Source organism: Ceratotherium simum, chromosome 24, assembly GCF_057802395.1.
Source record: "Ceratotherium simum simum isolate JZ-2026a chromosome 24, ASM5780239v1, whole genome shotgun sequence".
NCBI classification, from domain to species: Eukaryota; Metazoa; Chordata; class Mammalia; order Perissodactyla; family Rhinocerotidae; genus Ceratotherium; species Ceratotherium simum.
Genome location: NC_141923.1, coordinates 12649948 through 12669073, shown reverse-complemented (window position 1 = coordinate 12669073; position 19126 = coordinate 12649948). Strand labels below are relative to the sequence as shown.

General features: G+C 42.9%; 2 protein-coding genes across 5 annotated transcripts; one reads left to right on the top strand and one right to left on the bottom strand.

Moving 5' to 3' along the window:
• Positions 1-2933: 2933 nt before the first annotated feature.
• Positions 2934-4151, bottom strand: MOAP1 (modulator of apoptosis 1). Its single transcript, XM_004444065.3, is given in 1 exon segment — positions 2934-4151. A coding segment is annotated over 1 exon segment (1056 nt). The 3' UTR covers positions 2934-3095.
• Positions 4152-4155: 4 nt separating this feature from the next.
• On the top strand, positions 4156-6514 carry LYSET (lysosomal enzyme trafficking factor). 4 transcript variants are annotated; one of them, XM_087448027.1, is made up of 3 exons: positions 4156-4219; positions 5117-5264; positions 5692-6514. In XM_087448027.1, exons 1-3 carry the CDS (start codon positions 4189-4191, stop codon positions 6101-6103), a joined length of 591 nt encoding a protein of 196 aa, XP_087304153.1. In that variant the 5' UTR covers positions 4156-4188; the 3' UTR covers positions 6104-6514. The 4 variants fall into 4 exon arrangements, with proteins under 4 accessions (XP_087304153.1, XP_087304156.1, XP_087304155.1 ...); XM_087448028.1 differs by lacking the exon at positions 4156-4219 and adding an exon at positions 4773-4813; XM_087448030.1 differs by lacking the exon at positions 5117-5264 and having other exon boundaries at positions 4161-4219.
• Positions 6515-19126: the final 12612 nt, after the last annotated feature.

Here is a 19126-nt window from a genome sequence, read left to right as displayed (position 1 = left end):
ATTACTTCACATGATTTCATAAACATAACTGCCATTTTTCACAGTTAAGTAGTGTTTACCAGAGGTTATGTCAGAACACCTTAAGAAAAGCTTTCCAGGGGCCGGCCCTGTGGCGTAGTGGTTAAGAGCGTGCGCTCCGCCACTGGTGGCCTGGGTTCGGATCCCGGGCGCGCACCAACGCACCGCTTGTCAGGCCATGCTATGGCAGCGTCCCATATAAACTGGAGGAAGATAGGCACAGGTGTTAGCCCAGGGCCAGTCTTCCTCAGCAAAAAGAGGAGGACTGGCATGGATGTTAGCTCAGGGCTGATCTTCCTCACAAAAAAAAAGAAAAAAGAAAAGCTCTCCAGAGTCAGACTACAGGCCCTTGCCCCTGGCACTGAATCTTCTGAGCCTCAAGCCTCTCGTCTGTAAAACGGGGGAAATGATAGTATGTTTCTCACAAGTTTCTGCGAGGATTTAACAAGGCAGCATAGAACAGAGGAAGAGCAAGGACTCTGGAAATAGAGGCCTGAGTGTCAATCCTGGCCCTGCCACTCATTAGCTGGGAACCCTGGGCAAGATGTTTAACTTCTCTGTGCCTCAGTTTCATCTGTAAAATGGGGACAACAAAAGGACTTACCTCTCAGTATGGCTGGAGGACCAACCGTGTTCAGTGGTGCTCAGTGCCTGTCCCATGGCAGGTGTTCAACGTCAGCTATTATTATTGACTCTGGATAGACCTCCAAGGCAGGGAGTCTCCCAGACTCCCCAGCTCAGTGCCTTGCATATAAGAGAGGTGCAATGTTTATTAACACCTGTGTGTGCACACCCACAGTGTCTATCAGCAAAATGCAGCAAAATGCTTCCCACTACTAAGGTGGCAAATGACTATACACATATAAACAAGATTGGAATTACACCTTCAAATTTATCCAGAGTCCATATGTTATCACATATCAGCTTCTTTTTCCTCATCTTTAGTGAAGTATAACTGATGAGTAAAAATTATATATATTTAAGGTGTACAATGGGATGGTTTGATACGTATTTAGCTTTCCATAGTGGAAGAACTTATGGAAACTTGTAAAGAATGAAACCATGACATTTAGTCATAACAGAAACATTAGACTCAGCCTTTGAAACTAAATCAAACATGTACATCCCCAATTTGGTTCTTTTGGGTATTTTTATTAAAGATAAAAGACTTGATCCTACATTTCAGCAATTTTCAAACTTTCATGCTGACTTTTTTTTTTTTTAGGGATCAAATCACTAATCCAGTCTCACCCTCCCAGCTGCCCCTAGGTCTTATAGGTTCTCATACTCCCATTTCTTTTTTTTTTTTTTAAAGATTTTATTTATTTATTTTTTCCCCCAAAGCCCCAGTAGATAGTTGTATGTCATAGCTGCACATCCTTCTAGTTGCTGCATGTGGGACGCAGCCTCAGCATGGCCGGAGAAGCAGTGCGTCGGTGCGAGCCCGGGATCCGAACCCGGGTCGCCAGCAGCGGAGCGCGCTCACCCAACCACCAAGCCACGGGGCCGGCTCCATACTCCCATTTCTAATAGAGTCTAGTTTGCAGTAGTGATTCTGCATAATGCACTTCACACTAATGCATTCAAGATGTGCATTTATGAAATGTGGTTAACATCAGCTCTGCCTCCCTTGTGAGGCTGTTGGGTACAGATACCCTTATGATTGCTTCTCTTTCTTGGCAGTGGAAAGAATATGGGCCTTGCAGTAAGGCAGAGGATAGAACTCTGAAACTAGCTGTTTCATCTCGGGCAAGTTCTTCTTAACCTTTCTGTGCCCATATCCACAAGTGAGAAACTGAGTTTTCCTATATTGCAGAATTTTTAAGAGGATTGAGAAAGTACATGGAAAAATGTTTAGTCCAGCCTGCCATGCAGTGGAATGCAACGTCCATTTCCTTCCTTTGACCCTCCAAATTCAATGCACTGATGCATCTGGACCCACTGCTTGCACTAATTTGTGTCTGTCTTGTTTCATTCCATGTACTTGAGGAGAAGGTCCCTCCAGCAATCTCACTTAGAAAACTACTTCCTACCCCCTGGGCATCATGAGGAAAAGGGTTCAAGAGACTAAGATTGTGTAAATTCAGCGGTTTTCAGATTCATGCTTTTGGCACCCTTTGTTCAAAGGAACTCTCTCTTGGAACTCTGATATAAACAAAACAGATAAAAGAGGTCATTTTAGGGCCGGCCCTGTGGCTTAGCGGTTAAGTGCGCGTGCTCCGCTGCTGGCGGCCCGGGTTCGGATCCCGGGCGAGCACCGAGGCACCGCTTCTCCGGCCATGCTGAGGCCGCGTCCCACATACAGCAACTAGAAGGATGTGCAACTATGACATACAACTATCTACTGGGGCTTTGGGGGAAAAATAAATAAAATCTTTAAAAAAAAAAAAGAGGTCATTTTATTAGCATTCCTTTATTTTATAAGTTCACACCTATAGTTTTACAACACTTATAAAAAACGATATTCAGAACTAGATGTCCGGATGACACATATCAGAAATCCGGGTGTTAGAGATAGCAGCTGCAAACTTATCAACTTCAGCATTTAATTCTTGTTTTGATTGAACAAAATCAATAAAATTCTGATTCACACAGAAAATAACTTAGTATCTTAACCACTGCTCACGATCTTCATGATAAATGGAGGGCAATACATAACTAAAAACTATCTGATACAACATTATCATATCCGACATGCTACACTTGCACCTGTTCACACAGCTGAGATCTCAACGAGATCCAGTGAGCCTCTGCACCTGAGCCTCGTGGTCCTCTCAGAGCATCACACATATGTAGTGACAGACCTTTTGTACAATTTCGTATGATAAAAAATTCACGGGGGTGAAAATAAATACATTAATACCAGTGCAGAACTATAGCCTTCCTAGTCAATGACACATTTAAGAGACATTAAATAGGCATAGAAATGACAAAGAATTTATACTGAGAACTGTACAAAAATGAGTTATTTGGCAGCACAAGGTAGGGACTGGGTAATGTCTATCACTGGAGTATATGGACCGTTCTACCTCCATGCTCTGCTCACCGTCCGATACCCCTTCCTGGTTTCCTAAGATTCAGGTGAAATGCCCCTCCAGTCCTGCCTGGAGAAGGGCCGCCTCCTCCTCAGCTGCCTCTTGATCCCTTATCAGTGTCAGTAACTGCAATAAGCCAGGGGCTGGGCCCTCCTCTGGCAGAGCAAGCTTCCTGCGCAGCCTTCTGTGGACTGCTCCAGCAATGACTTGGTCCAGGCGGGCCTGATTCACAACTTCTCTCTCAATTGCTCCTCTCTCTACCAGCTTTTGTAATAAAGGCTCCAGCCTTAGTACATAAGCAGACAATTTTTCTTCCTCCTGGTAAGTGGTTAGATATTTGACCTGCAACTCCCTAGGATTATCAGTAACCCCAAATACCTGCTCAAGAGCCTGCAGGCATTCAGGGACCGTAATTAACGGATTGTTTATCTTGAGGACACGAATGACATCAAATGCTGGGCCTCTAAGGCTCTCCAGCAATCACCTTCTTTTCTCTGCATCTGAAACCTGCCATGCCTTCATCATTTGAGTAGTATGAATCAGCCAGGATTCAAATTCTTCTTAGTCTGGTTCTGGAGGATCACTGCCCGAGAATATTCTCAGCTTTGTGTATTTCAGGTACTGCAGGGCAGGCTGAAGAGCCTCAAGTAATGCCTGTGCCAACATAGGGGCCCGTATTTCTGGGCTCATGTCCTGGTCTAGGTCAAAAAGGTCGTTTCCATACCCAAGAGCTCTGGTGAACTCACCCAATGTCATGCCCTCTCCCTCTAAGAATTCATTTAATCTGCTTAAAAATGCATCATCTGGGTCAGGGGGCTTAAAGATCACTCTCCAGACACGCCCTTTCCCGGGTATCTCCTTAGGGACCAGAGCATGACTAGTCTCCTGAGTAAGACCTATTAAGGCTACATTTCTGTTCTCGTCCCTCCTAAACATCCTGCCGAGCAGTCTGTACTCGCCCAAGGGAGCTAGGCCAGCCCGCAGGGCCTCCTCGATCTCCGCCACGTTGCAGGTCTGGGGGATGCCGGCGATCAGCAGCGCTTTCCGAGGGCTCACATCCATCTCCCTGCACCAGTCTTCCAAGATCCTCAGCGTCATGGTGCCCCAAACAAGAGACTGAAATGTCGGGGCACCGATGCCACCGCACTTCCTCCGCGGTACCCCAGGTAAGTCCCGCCAGCGTCCTGAGCTCGGCGGCCTGCGGGGACAGCGCGGCCGGGTTAGTCGCAGGGGTCCAGGCCCGGGCCCGAGAAGCCCCGCGCACCGCGCCGGCCCCACCGCGGCCGGCAGCCATCTCACCCGCTCCTCGGCCTGGGGCGCCCGCAGCCGACGGCGGGGCCGCGTCCCCTCGCCGGTGATCTAGTCGCCGGTGTCTGCGTCCGCCGGCGGCCAGGCCCGAGGAGCGGGAGCGCGGCGTCTCCTGCACTCGACGGACACTCGAGAGGCTCCCGGGGCCGGGCAGAGGCGCGGAGGAGGGCTGGTGCTCTCCGCGGCGAGGAGCGCCGGGCGATCAGGGCGGCGAGCGAGGCACCAGGGGGCGAGCCCGAGGAGCGCCGAGGCGGCGGGGCGCACCTGAGGGGAGGGGCCGCCACCCGCGCCGCCGCAGCGCCCCCGCGTCCCGACCCGCGCCGCCGGCGGAGGCCCGACGTCACGACGGGGCGGGTCTTTCGGGGCGGGGCGCGCGCTTCCGGCTCGAGCCGGAAGCCCCGACTGCGGCAGCGTCCGGGACCGCGGGCGGGCGGGCTAACCGGGACAGGAAGGTGAGATCCGGGACCTGCCAGCCCTGCAGGCTCGGCCGGCGGCGGCCGCCCGGCACGGGGCTCCCGGCGCTGCGAGGCGGAGAGGCTTGGGCCTGGCGCCGCCCGCGCAGCCTGTCGCGGCCGGCCGGCGCTGCAGCGCGGCAGGGGGCGGGACGGCCGCAGGGAGGCCCGGGTGGCTGGGGAGCGTCGGGCCGGGCCGGGTGACACGGGCTGGGGCTCCGGCGGTGGCGGCGGCGGGGTCCGGGCCGCCGCGTGACCGGCCGCAGTCACGCTCTGCTTAATCACAATTAGCTTGTGCTCCAGGCTGGCCGCGCTCACCTTTCTCCCAGCCGGTGACCCCGGAGATTTCTTTTATGGTGGCTTTCTGTGAAATGCCAAAGCCACCCGATTATTCAGAACTGAGTGACTCTTTAACGCTTGCCGTGGGAACAGGAAGATTTTCGGGACCATTGTAAGTGCTTAAGAGTTACTGTCTTAACTTGGGGGCCTTGACGTTGGTTTGACTTGTAGAACTAAGTGTTCACGTTTGAAGCAATACTGTTCAAGTATTTTAACTGTAAAAGTGAATTGTTCCATAGGAAACTAGTTTAATTCCAATTTCTTAATGGAAGATGTGCTGGACCTATTAAGCTGGATATAGTGATTTATTTATTCTGTGGGATTCACATAAAAAGCAGACTGAATACTAAAACTTTACTTCCTCTTATTACATAAAACAGCAATCTGTAAGTTATTTACATTTCTTTGTAAATGTAATTTATTTTAAACCTTAAATGCCTTAGTGGGGTACTTTAGAACTCCTTGGACATAAAGCAAGTACATTTGGAATAGTTGCCGTGACAGCATTACTAGATCCTAACTTTTTTTTTGTTTTAAAGGCACAGAGCATGGAGAATGATGAACTTCCGTCAGCGGATGGGATGGATTGGAGTGGGATTGTATCTGTTAGCAAGTGCAGCAGCATTTTACTATGTTTTTGAAATCAATGAGACTTACAACAGGCTGGCCTTGGAACACATTCAACAGCACCCACAGGAGCCCCTTGAAGGAACCACATGGACACACTCTTTGAAAGCTCGGTTATTCTCTCTGCCCTTTTGGTTTTGGACAATTATTTTTCTGATACCTTACTTACAGATGTTTTTGTTCCTTTATTCTTGTACAAGAGCTGACCCCAAGACGGTGGGCTACTGTATTATCCCCATATGCTTGGCAGTTATTTGCAATCGCCACCAGGCATTTGTCAAGGCTTCTAATCAGATCAGCAGACTACAACTGATTGACACGTGAAAGCAGTCACAGTTTTTTCCTTATGATTACAAAACTGCCATATGGAACTTGATCACAAGACTGCACTTTCTTCACAGATCTCAGGAAGTTGTGGTGGGGCAGAGGCTTTTTAAAAAATGCGACTAGGGGGCTATCTTTATCTGAATAATAATGAGAATTTTTAGGTAAAGCCTGAGATACATACTACAAAATCATGTTGATGATTTCAGATTTTGGAAGTAAAATCGTGTCTGTTATTTGCATTCTTTAGCAACTTGAATAAGTACCTGAACTCATATTTTTATTCTACTGTGCAACATAGTGATGGTTCAGAAATTTTTCCTTTGGGGAAAAAATGAGTATGAACATTTCCATTGTGTTTAATGTAAAAAGGTCCAAACATGGTGATAAAATTTAAATTTTATACAATTACTTGGCTTGCTTTAAAATTCTTCAGACTAAAACACCAACTATTTATGCTTGCTTGCTATCAGCTTGTGAGAAATTGGTATAAAATTACTGAGGTGATAGCTGTCTGGATAAGCAGAATTGGTTCCTCCTTTTGGTAATGCTACTGGTATTATTAACTAGCATTATTAATGCTACTGGTTTAAAAAAAAACTACTTGGGAAGAGACTGTTTGCAAGTTGAGAAATCTGACACAGAGGAGATGGAAACAAGGTGTCCAGTGAAAATATTTAGTCCAGTCCCTGTCAGATGTGTGATCCTGCTCTAAAAGATACCAGCAAGTCATCATCCTTCCGATTCTCTTTTCTGGCCTAAGGTCTGGTCTTCAGACAACAGGTTAATTGCATGAAGATGTGATCCTTGTACTTCCTGCTTTGCATTTGTACGTACTACCTCATGTCTGGTGCCAATACAAATAACTAAAAAATGGAAATATTAGATTTTAGGATTTTTTTTCTTTTTTTCTGGTTGAGCTCAAGATATATTTTTATACAGTTATGTCATTAATATCAGGGAAATGTTTTACAGTGATAGGTTTTAATAATAATCATAATATTTTGGGAGGCTTACTCTGTTGGGCCCTGTTCTAAGAGCTTAAATGAATTAATTCATTTAATCCTCCCAACAACCCTATGAGATAGCAGTTATTATGCAGATTTTACAGATAAGGAAACTGAGGTGGAGAAGATAAGTAACTTGCCAAAGGTCACACAGCTGGTGAGTAGCGGAGCCAGAGTCATAACTAGGCATGTGACTCCTTTGTTCCTAACCACTGAGTTGTTAGTGCTTCTCGCAAATGACAGATGTTTCAGCACTAGGTACTGTTTGCCTAGCCATGTCAAAGAGTGGAAATGGCAATAGTATTGAGAAGGCTTTTCTCAATTTGTAAGAGCTACTGAAAATCTGAAAGTTTTCTGGCAACCTCAACCTTTAAGTCTGATTTGACCAGAATGGAGGGCTGAGCATTCCACAGCAAGCTTTTACTTGAAAAATAAAGCAGGCATCTTTGTAACTGAAAAGGAGCACGATTAAATCCTCCAATTAATCTCATTTCTTGAATACCTCCAAAGGTCTAATTACTGAAATGATACTTTTCGCTACAATACACTGAATCTTCAAAGTAAGCAGCAGTTTGAAATACCTGTGTTTCTGCGAGGGTCAGATAACCAAATCCCTTGTATCTTTTGGGTACTTAGTGATAGTAGGCACGCGGCAGGAAACATTTTCTGAATGGTTTGCATTCATTCCCAGCATCCTGTGAGGCAGGCTGTACTGGTCCTGGTGCCACTTTACAGAAGAGGAAAGGTGGAAACCTGAGGCACAGGAATTAGTAACTTGCCCGTGGGCACATAGCAGTAAGTGGGAGAGCCAGGATCTGAGCCAGGACGTCTGGCTTCACATCTCCAGCTCTGTCATTCCACCATACTGCTTCTCAAAAAGAGAGGGTAATTTGAGGAAAATCATGGAGCAGTTTCTTGTATTTGATTAGTTCTGAGGCAGTGATAGTTTGGAAATTAAGAAAATTATTTCAATTATTTTTTGTTTTGTAAATGCTTGATGTATTGCGAGGTTGGTGACTTTGCCACTTGTAAAGTAGTAATTCCTTTTTATGGAAGTAGACTTTCTCTCTTATACTTCAAATTCTAATATTTGGGGATTTGGTGAGTAAATGCTCAGTCCCTCTCTCTTTCAAGATCAAACTGCCTTGGTAGAAGAAATATTAAAATAATTAGAGTAGGAGTAATGCAGTATTCTCAGATGTAATTACTGAATTTCAGATTGCAGCGTTAATCTATTTTTTGATTCTTTAGGAATTAATTATCCAAGTTGTGGATTATTCTTATTTTGTCTATGGCTATTTAAAAGTTCATGGGGGGCCGGCCCCGTGGCTTAGCGGTTAAGTGCGTGCGCTCTGCTACTGGCGGCCTGGGTGCGGATCCTGGGCGCACACCAACGCACTGCTTCTCCGGCCATGCTGAGGCCGCATCCCACATACAGCAACTAGAAGGATGTGCAACTATGACATACAACTATCTACTGGGGCTTTGGGGGGAAAAAAAAGGAGGAGGATTGGCAATAGATGTTAGCTCAGAGCCAGTCTTCCTCAGCAAAAAAAAGATTAGCATGGATGTTAGTTCAGAGCTGATCTTCCTCACAAAAAATAAAAAAAATAAAAAAAAGTTCATGGGGCCGGCCTGGTGGCATAGCGATTAAGTGCGCATGCTCCGCTTCGGCGGCCCAGGGTTTGCGGGTTCGGATCCGGCGTGCACACCAACGCACCGCTTGTCAAGCCATGCTGTGGCAGTGTCCCGTATAAAGTAGAGGAAGATGGGCACGCATGTTAGCCCAGGGCCAGTCTTCCTCAGCAAAAAAAGGATTGGCAATGGATGTTAGGGCTGATCTTCCTCACAAAAAAAAGTTAAAAGCACTCTTTTGGTAAAGAGGGAAAGGTGAAATTAACCTCCTAGCTCTGTTAGATTTGAGGAGGAGGTTGAAATTGATGGATAGGAGACCTGTGTATTATAGCAGATCATCACTTATTTCATGTTCACATCACAATACAAAAAGCAGTGAAAACAAGACTAGGTAGTGAGATAAATGGCAAATATAGGGAGTGCTTTAGGGATTTTAGGGAAGGGGCAAGCATCCTAGGATCCATAACTAGTCAATGATATTTGCTTCCATATATGAGAAAAATAGTTATATCCCACAGTGGTTTAATGAGTCATTTTACTTCCAGCTACACTTGAAGTAATCCTGTTGAGTGTTTTTCATGGAAACATGCCAGATATTTTATTTTTTTAAAAGTGCCAGGATAGGGAATGGATAACTGAATCACAGAAACAAACATCTAATTCATAGAGCTTTAGTCAGCACGTAAATTTTCTGGTTTTAAAGATGTTACCAGTTTTTCTTTTTTTAACATTTTTCCCAGTTTTATTGAAAAAAATTGACATACATTACTATATAAGTTCAAGGCATACAGCATGATGGTTTGACTTACAGATATTTTGAAATGATTACTACAGTAGATTCAGCTAACATCCATCTTCTCATACAGATATACAATAAAAAGAAAGAAAAAGAAGAAAATTTTCTCTTTGTGATGAGAACTCAGGATTTACTCTCTTAAAAACTTTCCTATATATTATACAGTAGTGTTAGCTACAGTCTTGTTGTACATTACATCCCTAGTACTTATTCATCCCATAACTGGAAGTTTATCCCTTTTGACCACCTTCCTCCAGTTCCCCCTCCCCCTACCCTCTAGCTCTGGTAACCACAAGTCTGATCTCTTTTTCTATGAGTTTGGTAGTTTTTTTTTTTTTTTAGATTCCATATGTAAGTGAGATCATACAGTATTTGTCTTTCTCTGATTTATTTCACTTGACACTACCAGTTTTAAAGTAAAAAAATGTGATTCCCTAAGTTTAGAATTTGATTCTACTTCAAAGCTTTTATAATTAACAAAAGCTTCTCTTTGGGGAAATGGAATCATCAGATAAAGTGTTCCTATGAGAGTAACTGCACCCATAAAATAATCAAACCGGAATGTTTGTTCACCATGAGTAGCGTTCAAGTCTTTATTAAGATTATCTAGTGTTGACTTCCTTCTTGATGGATTTAACATTCTCAATGTCCAAATCACTGGCAGAAAAGCTTACCACAATACCACAACTCATTTTTGCATCAAATATATGCTATCACTTTATAAATTCTGTGACACATTTATAAAGTTCCATATAATTCTGGACCATGATTGGGAATCATCATGCATTAGTATTTTCGTTTTTTTTTGTTTTTTTTTTAAAGATTTTATTTATTTATTTTCCCCCCCAAAGCCCCAGTGAATAGTTGTGTGTCATAGCTGCACATCCTTCTAGTTGCTGTATGTGGGACACGGCCTTAGCATGGCCGGGATCTGAACCTGGGCCGCCAGCAGCAGAGTGGGAGCACTTAACCACTAAGCCACGGGGCCGGCCCAGTATTTTCGTTTTGGTCGAAGGCAGTGAGTGGGTCTTGAACTGTGGCTGTATACTAGAATCACCCAAGGAAATAAAAAACAAAGCAAAACTCACATAAACAATGCCAGGGTCCCTTCCCAACCAATTACATCAATCTCTGAGGGAAGGGCCCAGGCAATTGTATTTTCAGAGCTCTTCAAATGATTCTATTAGGGTTGAGAATCACTGGGCCATGGGTTTTTAGGCACCACAAAGACTCAACTGTTAGTCATGAGAGCTGTGTTTGCCTTTGGAACAGCTTCAACAAATATTTTGTGGTAAGTTCACCCCAGCTGTTTGAATTGCAAATCTTTAAAGAGATGTCTGTATTTTCTTTCTTTCTTTTTTTTCAAGGTTTAAATAGACTTTATTGTTACAAGGGGGGCCCTCCTGAGCAGGGCCTTATAAACCAATATACGTAGTCCCAGGATGTCACCCTGGAGAAATCAAGAGGGTCATGATTGCAGAAGAGGTCACTGTAACTGAAGGCCATGATCTAGGGGAGACCAGCCAGGAATGCAGCAGACATGATCAGGACAGGCCAGGAGTGGTCAGGTCACAAGGTGAGGCAGAGGACAGCCTTCACTCCCCTGCTTCTGCAGCTCTCCAGGTGTGACAAAACCCAGCCCCATGGCAGAAGGAAACAGGAAGCAGGAGGTGAGCACAATGGCAACCTTCATGGTCCTGAGCTGCTCCTGCAGCCACTTGAAATGGATCTGGGCACGCAGCACCAGGAGCCCCGGGCTGCGCCTGTCAGGCCCCCAGCAGCGGCAGTGTCAGCGTGGACGTGACCAACACGACCTGACCACACCAGAAGACTGCACACAGCTGCCAGGCGAAGCCCACAGTTGCAAACAAGGTGTCTATATTTTCTGATTCCAATTCCTCTCCTCCACTTTATCCTGAATACACTTCTATGAGGCTTTTGTCTCCCACTCTACCAAAAACTCTCTCTCGTCAAGAGGTCGTCAGTTACACATACCTAAATCCAACCGCCACGTCTTAGTCATCAAGTTACTTCTCAGCAGTTTTTGACACACTCCCTGTCCCTGAGATCTCTTCTTCAGTTGGCTTCTAGATCAGCACTGCCCAACAGAACTTGAGCAGTGACGGAAATGTTCTATGTCTGTGCTGTCCAAATCAGTAGCCACTAGCCACATGAAATGAGCCCTTGAGATGTGGCTAGTGTCACTGAAGGACTGAATTTTAAATTTTAATTAACGTAAAGAGCCACATGTGGCTAGTAGGTACTATGTATTAGCCCGGTTCTAGATGCTTTCCTGGTTTGACGCTGATGCTTCTTCCTCACCAGGTTCTCCTGTCTCCTTTGCTGGCTCCTTGGGGATCTGCCCAATTTCTAAATGTTGGCATGGCCAAGTTCTCTTTTCTACACTTACTCCCTTATCTCATCCAGGCTCATGGCTTTAAATGCCCAAATTTATATCACTACCTTGCATCTATCGCCTAAGTCCCAGACTTGAATACCTAACTGCCTACTTGATATTTACTAAGATGTCTTACCAGGCACCTGAAATTCAACCGGTCCAAAACCAAGCTGCTGATCTTCTCTCCATCCACCAAAATCTGCTCTTCAAGTCCCCCAAGTCTACTAGCAAACAAGTGGTGAGGGATCCTTTAAAAATATTATTCCTCTCAAAAATCCTCCTATAGTTTCCCTTCTTAGAATAAAAGCCAAAGTCTTAACATGGCATACGAAGTCCTAAATAAGTGGCCCTTGACCTCTACTTCGTTTTCTAGTACTCTTTTCACCCCTCACTCCACTCCAGCCACACTGGTCTTCTTTCTGATTCTAGAACACACCAGAAAAACCTGTTTCAGGGCCTCCGCACTCGGTGTACCTTCTGCCTGGATGCTCAGCCCTGGCCTGCTCCATTCCCACCTTCAGACCTTTGCTCAGCTGTCAGCTTAGCGAGGCTGCCTCTGACTACCCTGTTGAAAATGGAGCATCTTCCTTCCCTGCTGTTCTCCACAGCACTCACCATCACATGACATGTTATATATTCTGTCAGACTCTAAACCCCACGAGGGGAGAGATTTTGTCGTTTGTTCACCACTGTATGCCCTATGCCTAGAGGAGTGCCCAGCATATACAGGTGCTCAGTAATTGTTTACTGCATGAATGATTCTTATTGCCACTGAACACCTCCCTCAATAGACTACAAACAAGCTAGTTCACTCTCCAGAGATGACAAAAGTTAAAGTTAACATTTACTGCTAAGTGCACAGCATAATCTGTCACATGTCCAGATAAGTTTGGTTATTAAGCTCTTTCAGGTTTCAGCATGTAGTGATGTATTCTTTTCAAGGCCAAAATTTAAAATGAGTCTCAATTTATTTTTGCCAAAAGTTCTTGTGATGTTGGTTGTCTTGGGATTTTCCTTACTGATGCAAAAAAAAACATATACCACATTCACAAACAAGGTTTTAAGTGGTGGTGACAGCCTTGAGAAATTCTCAAGTTACAAGCATGAAGATTATGGTTTCCTAAGCTACATAACATATGCCCCAAGTGCCATGATGACCTCTTAGAGCTACAGCACACAATTCAGTACTCTGATGTTCAAGGCAATACCTTGGCCCCATAAAGCACTCATTTAAACTAGTAATGTGTTTCTAGAAGTTAATTCTATCCCCAGCAGAATTTTTGACATCAGAGTAAATTTCTATTTAAAACCATACCCCAGTGGCCTTGTTGCTGCCCCAATGTGAGCTGCTACTTTTTAGAAGATTTAAATAGAAGCTTACTGACTAGCATTCACTATTTCCTGGGCCATGTCTTTAAATAGAGCAATTCTGATCCCAAAGGTCACCTGAGAACTGGAATAGTTATAGCAACACTGTGAAATTCATTTTATACTTTGAGAATAATGCACTGGCTAGAGGGCAGTTTTTTCAAGGTTAAGGCTACATCAGTTTTAAAAACACCTTCTCCTCTTTTTATGGTACCCTACCTCATATTTAGCTCAGCTCTCCTAACCTCCTTAGAAGTCGCATTCTACTCTTCCTTCTGACAAAGTATTAGTCAGATGGGAAATGTGCATGTTTTGTTTTTTAAGTCTGGATTGGTTAATTTTTGCCCTGAATTACATGACAATGTTTTAAACTGTTAATATGGCTGATTTGCTCTTATTAAATTTAAAGCATGACTTTTTAAAATAAAAAATTCTTTGAAAGTTTCACTTTTTCTGTATTTGTGTTGAAAAATATATAACATACAATTTTTAATATTCCATTGTATATATATACCACATCTTCTTTATCCATTCATCTCAATGGACACTTAGGTTGTTGCTTCCATATCTTGGCTATTATAAATAATGCTACAGTGAACAGAGGGGTGCATATATCTCTTTGAATTAATGTTTTCATTTTCTTCAGATAAAACCCAGAAGTGGAACTGCTGGATCATATGGTAGTTCTATTTTTAATTTTTTGAGGAACCTCCATGCTGTTTTCCATAGTGGCTGCACAAGTTTACATTCCCACCAACAGTGCACATGGGTTCCCTTTTCTCCACATCCTTCCCAACACTTGTTCCTTTTGATAATAGCCATTCTGACATGTGTGAAGTGATATTTCATTGTGGTTTTGATTTGCATTTCCCTGATTCCCTGATGATTAGTGATATTGAACATCTTTTCATGTTCCTGTTGGCCATCTTTGTGTCTTCTTTGGAAAAATGTCTATTCAAGTCCTCTGCCCCTTTTTCAGTCGGGTTTTTTTTTTGATATTGTTTTTTTTTTTTTGAGGAAGATTGGCCCTGTGCTAACATCTGTTGCCAATCTTCCTCTTTTTCTTTTTTCTCCCCAAAGTCCCAGTACATAGTTGTGTATCATAGTTGTAGAGTTGTAGCTCTTCTATATGGGATGCTGCCTCAGCACGGCTTGATGAGAAGTGAGTAGGTCCACGCCCAGGATCCGAACCAGTGAACCCTGGGCCGCAGAAGTGGAACACGCGAACTTAACCGCCATGCCAGCAGGCCGGCCCATGTGAGTTCTTTATTTTGGATATTATCTCCTTATCGCATGTATGACTTGCAAATATCTTCTCCCATTCAGTAGGTTGTCTTTTCATTTTGTTGATGGTTTCCTTTGCTGTGCAAAACTTTTTTCGTTTGATGTGGTCCCATTTGTTTATTTTTGCTTTTGTTGCCCTTTCCTTTGCCCAATTCTATTGTCTTTCTCTGACTGGTACACATGAGATTTATAAAAGAAATTAGTTCTTAGTCATTTGTGCTGAAAATATTAAATACTTTTCCCCTCTTTGTCTTTTAACCTTATTTATAGAATGTTCAGAATTTTCATTATTATGTAGCTGTACTTACTAATCTTTTCTATCATGGTTTCTGGATTTTAAAAATCTTGCTTAGGAGCTTGCCTGGTGGTGTAGTGGTTCAGTTCACATGCTCTGCTTCGGCTGCCCAGGGTTCACAGGTTCAAATCCCAGGCATGGACCTATGTACCACTTATCAAGCCACACTGTGGCAGGCCTCCCACATATAAAAAAAAAGTAGAGGAAGATGGGCACGGATGTTACCTCAGGGCTGATTTTCCTCACACAGACACACAAAAATCTTGCTTAGGAAACCTTCCTCACTCTGAGACTATAAAAACTATTACTCCATTTTCCTTTAGCACTTTCATGGTTTTGTTTTGTACACTAAAAATCTTGAATCTACCTGAAATTTATTATGTTCTAAGTAGTGAGAAAAGTATCCAAATTCATCACAAAAACTATCCAACTTTTTTTTTAAAGATTTTATTTATTTATTTTTCCCCCAAAGCCCCAGTAGATAGTTGTATGTCATAGCTGCACATCCTTCTAGTTGCTGTACGTGGGACGTGGCCTCAGCATGGCCGGAGAAGCGGTGCGTCGGTGCGCGCCCGGGATGCGAACCCGGGCCGCCAGCAGCGGAGCGCGTGCACTTCACTGCTAAGCCACAGGGCCGGCCCTCCAACTTCTTATTTGTTAAAATAAAACCAAGTGTTATTTTATAAATATTCTCTAATATCTGTAAGAATTTTACACTCTACTCTTACTATATACTTAAATATCCAAGAAGTAATGATCACAAAATGATTGTAGTGTAATTAATTTCCCCAAACATGCTAATTTTATTTGTAATTATCACCAGCTACATTTATGGTAATAGTTTTGAACTTTGCTGTGCTCAACTACCAACCACAATAAGTTCAAACAGGAATTTCTTTTTTTTTTTAAGGACATCGATTTTATTTTATTTTATTTTATTTATTTATTTATTTAAATTTTTTCCCCCAAAGCCCCAGTAGATAGTTGTAGGTCATAGCTGCACATCCTTCTAGTTGCTGTATGTGGGACGCGGCCTCACCATGGCCGGAGAAGCAGTGCGTCGGTGCGTGCCTGGGATCCGAACCTGGGCCGCCAGCAGCGGAGCGCACACACTTAACCACTAAGCCACAGGGCTGGCCCAGGAATTTCTTATAAACACAGGGCTGGCCCAGGAATTTCTTATAAACATTTTATCACAACAGAGTGGTTGACAATTGAGTTAAAAAGCCTAGGTTTTCAGGACGTCTTATGCATGAATCTTACTGCAATATATTATATAAGAAATGATATTCTACATTTTTTTAAGAGGTTTATTATTATTATATTATTTTTTGTGTGTGTGAGGAAGATCAGCCCTGAGCTAACATCCATGCTAATCCTCCTCTTTTTGCTGAGGAAGACCGGCTCTGAGCTAACATCTATTGCCAATCCTCCTCCCTTTTTTTTCCCCCAGAGCCCCAGTAGATAGTTGTATGTCATAGTTGCACATCCTTCTAGTTGCTATATGTGGGACGCGGCCTCAGCATGGCTGGAGAAGCAGTGCGTCGGTGCGTGCCCGGGATCTGAACTCGGGCCGCCAGTAGTGGAGCGCGTGCACTTAACCACTAAACCACGGGGCCCGCCCAATATTCTATATTTGTACAGCTTGAACAATTCCATTGAGAAATAGGTGTATCTTTAATAGACTAAATAGGAACTAGATTAAAAGTACTACATAATAAACTGAGAGCCACAGATGTCTCCAACTATTTTCTCATTTGGAAGAAAACATAAACTTCATTTCCTTTAAAAGTACAAGCCTTCTCAATAAAAGTTAAAAAAAAATTCTGAGGAGCTGAAGAAAAAATTCTAATCAAGTACATTTTGTAATATGAGGGGGGAGGCAGGTGCCACAGAGACACAGCACAAGGACCTAACTTTGTCTAGGAAGCCGAGACAGGTCCCCTGGAGGGAAAGTTTAACTTGAAACCTAAAGGACGAGAAGAGCTAAAGACAGGCAAAGGAGGTCACCAGGATTCGAAAGGCAACTAGTTGCAGAAGTGTAAATCCTCTGTGAACACTATCCCTAAACTGGGGGCAAAAACTGATTTCCTCCCATACTTTTTTCCCGTATATTTTTTTCAAGGTAAATTTTTTTCCCCAGGTGATTTTTTTTTAAATGTTCAAACTTCTTAACTAATATTACAGCCAAGCAACAGCAACCTATTATAAAAGAGTAAAAGTTCTTGTCCTTGGCCACAGAACTCTACTAAAATAAGTATTTCTTAATGTGACACAAAAGCACTTACTTCTAGAAAAGACATCTATCTTGCATATGTCCGTTTATTTCACATTTTAAACTCCATATGTTTCACATTTTAAAAGATTATTTATCTAACTCTAGTGTCAAGTTTATTTTTACGTAGGATTGTTGGGTTGCTTTCTTGTACAAAACGTAAAGTTGGAGCTGTTTCAGAGATTAATTGTGCTCTGCTTGCCTGTGGCTGTTTGTACCCTTAGAAGGCAGATTAGAAAACCAGGCAAGGCATTTCTTTTATACTAGTCTTTAAAACTGATCCTTTTTGTCACACATGTGGCTCACTTATGAAGAAGACAGTATTAGAACTAGAATCAGTACTAAAATTAAGGAAAAGATCTATCAAACTTATAACCCAGACCTCAAAACACTGGACCACAAGCATGAATATCTTGAAATTTCTTCTTTATAAACACGTGTACTAAACAAAGATGGAAACAAAATGTTCAGGAGCAAAGTTCAGCTATTACTTTAAAAATAAGAACTGTTTTAACTATACAAGTTTTTTTAAGGGTTGTATAAAAAGATTATAAATCAATAACCGAATTGAAGTCCCAATATTAGAGACACTATCACAAACTGAACAAACAAGATAATTTCTGACCATTTATAAAACTTTTTTAGTTGGTATTGTTTTGATTACATAAGAGTACTTAGCGGAAGACTAATGTTCCAAGTAAAACAATTCTTTAAAGATATGAAAAGATGTGTAAATTCAGTTTCCTTAATAGCATGTACTTTGTTAAGCTATAGATTTCAGACTGTGTAACTGGGAGAGTACTACAGTAATCTTTTACAGGCTACGTGTATAACCCAACTCTGCCAATGGCTGCTCTGTAACTCTGGGCAAAGACCTATTCTTTTTTTTTTTTTTTTAATAATTTTATTTATTTTCCCCCCAAAGCTCCAGCAGATAGTTGTATGTCATAGCTACACATCCTTCTAGTTGCTGTATGTGGGACGCGGCCTCAGCATGGCCGGAGAAGCGGTGCTTCGGTGCGAGCCCGGGATCTGAACCCCGGGCTGCCAGCAGCGGAGCGCGCACACCTAACCGCTGAGCCATGGGGCCGGCCCAAAGACCTATTCTAAGATTCAATTTATCTCTGAAATAAATCATATAAGCTGTGGAGTTACTTCCAACTCTAAAATTCTATGACTATTTGTATTTCATTAGGTAAATGCTACTTGATTGCTTTCTATTTTAGCTATCTCAATGAACCAGGAAACATGCACAGTAAAAAAAAGCCTTAGTCCCACTGACGAGCAGAAAGGAAGACACACACACATATTTTAGGAATATATATTTTAAAAGATTCAATAGTCCTTTGTTAAGCAAAATCACTACTACAGGCTACAGGATGAGAGAAGACATCTAAGTTATAGTTAACAGATTGTTTACTTAAAGACTTAAATTTGTGTTTATATAGATAACATATCACAGCATAAAAGCACACCCCATCTGGCTGTGCTTTGTTGAGTGGTATCATCTCTGGATGTCCGTATATTGAGTGTGAGTTTGGACTCAAGGTTTCCTTGGGTCTCTCTCAAGGGGTCTCCTTTCTCTTCAGTATTTTTATTTCTATCTTCCTTTCACTTATACAGAACTGCCATTCTAATTTTTTTTTTCCCCTTTTTCTCTCCAAAGCCCCAGTAGATAGTTGTATGTCATAGTTGCATGTCATAGTTGCACATCCTTCTAGTTGCTGTATGTGGGACGCGGCCTCAGCATGGCCGGAGAAGCGGTGCATTGGTGTGCGCCCGGGATCCGAACCCCGGCCACCAGTAGCGGAGCTCGTGCACTTAACCGCTAAGACACGGGGCTGGCCCCCTGCCATTCTAATATTTAATACCCAATTTTCACCACTTGCTTAAGTCAGTTCTTTGAGATGTTACTGCCCCTGAACCATGACTGTACTTTTTATAACAGAAGCAGAAGCTGAAAGA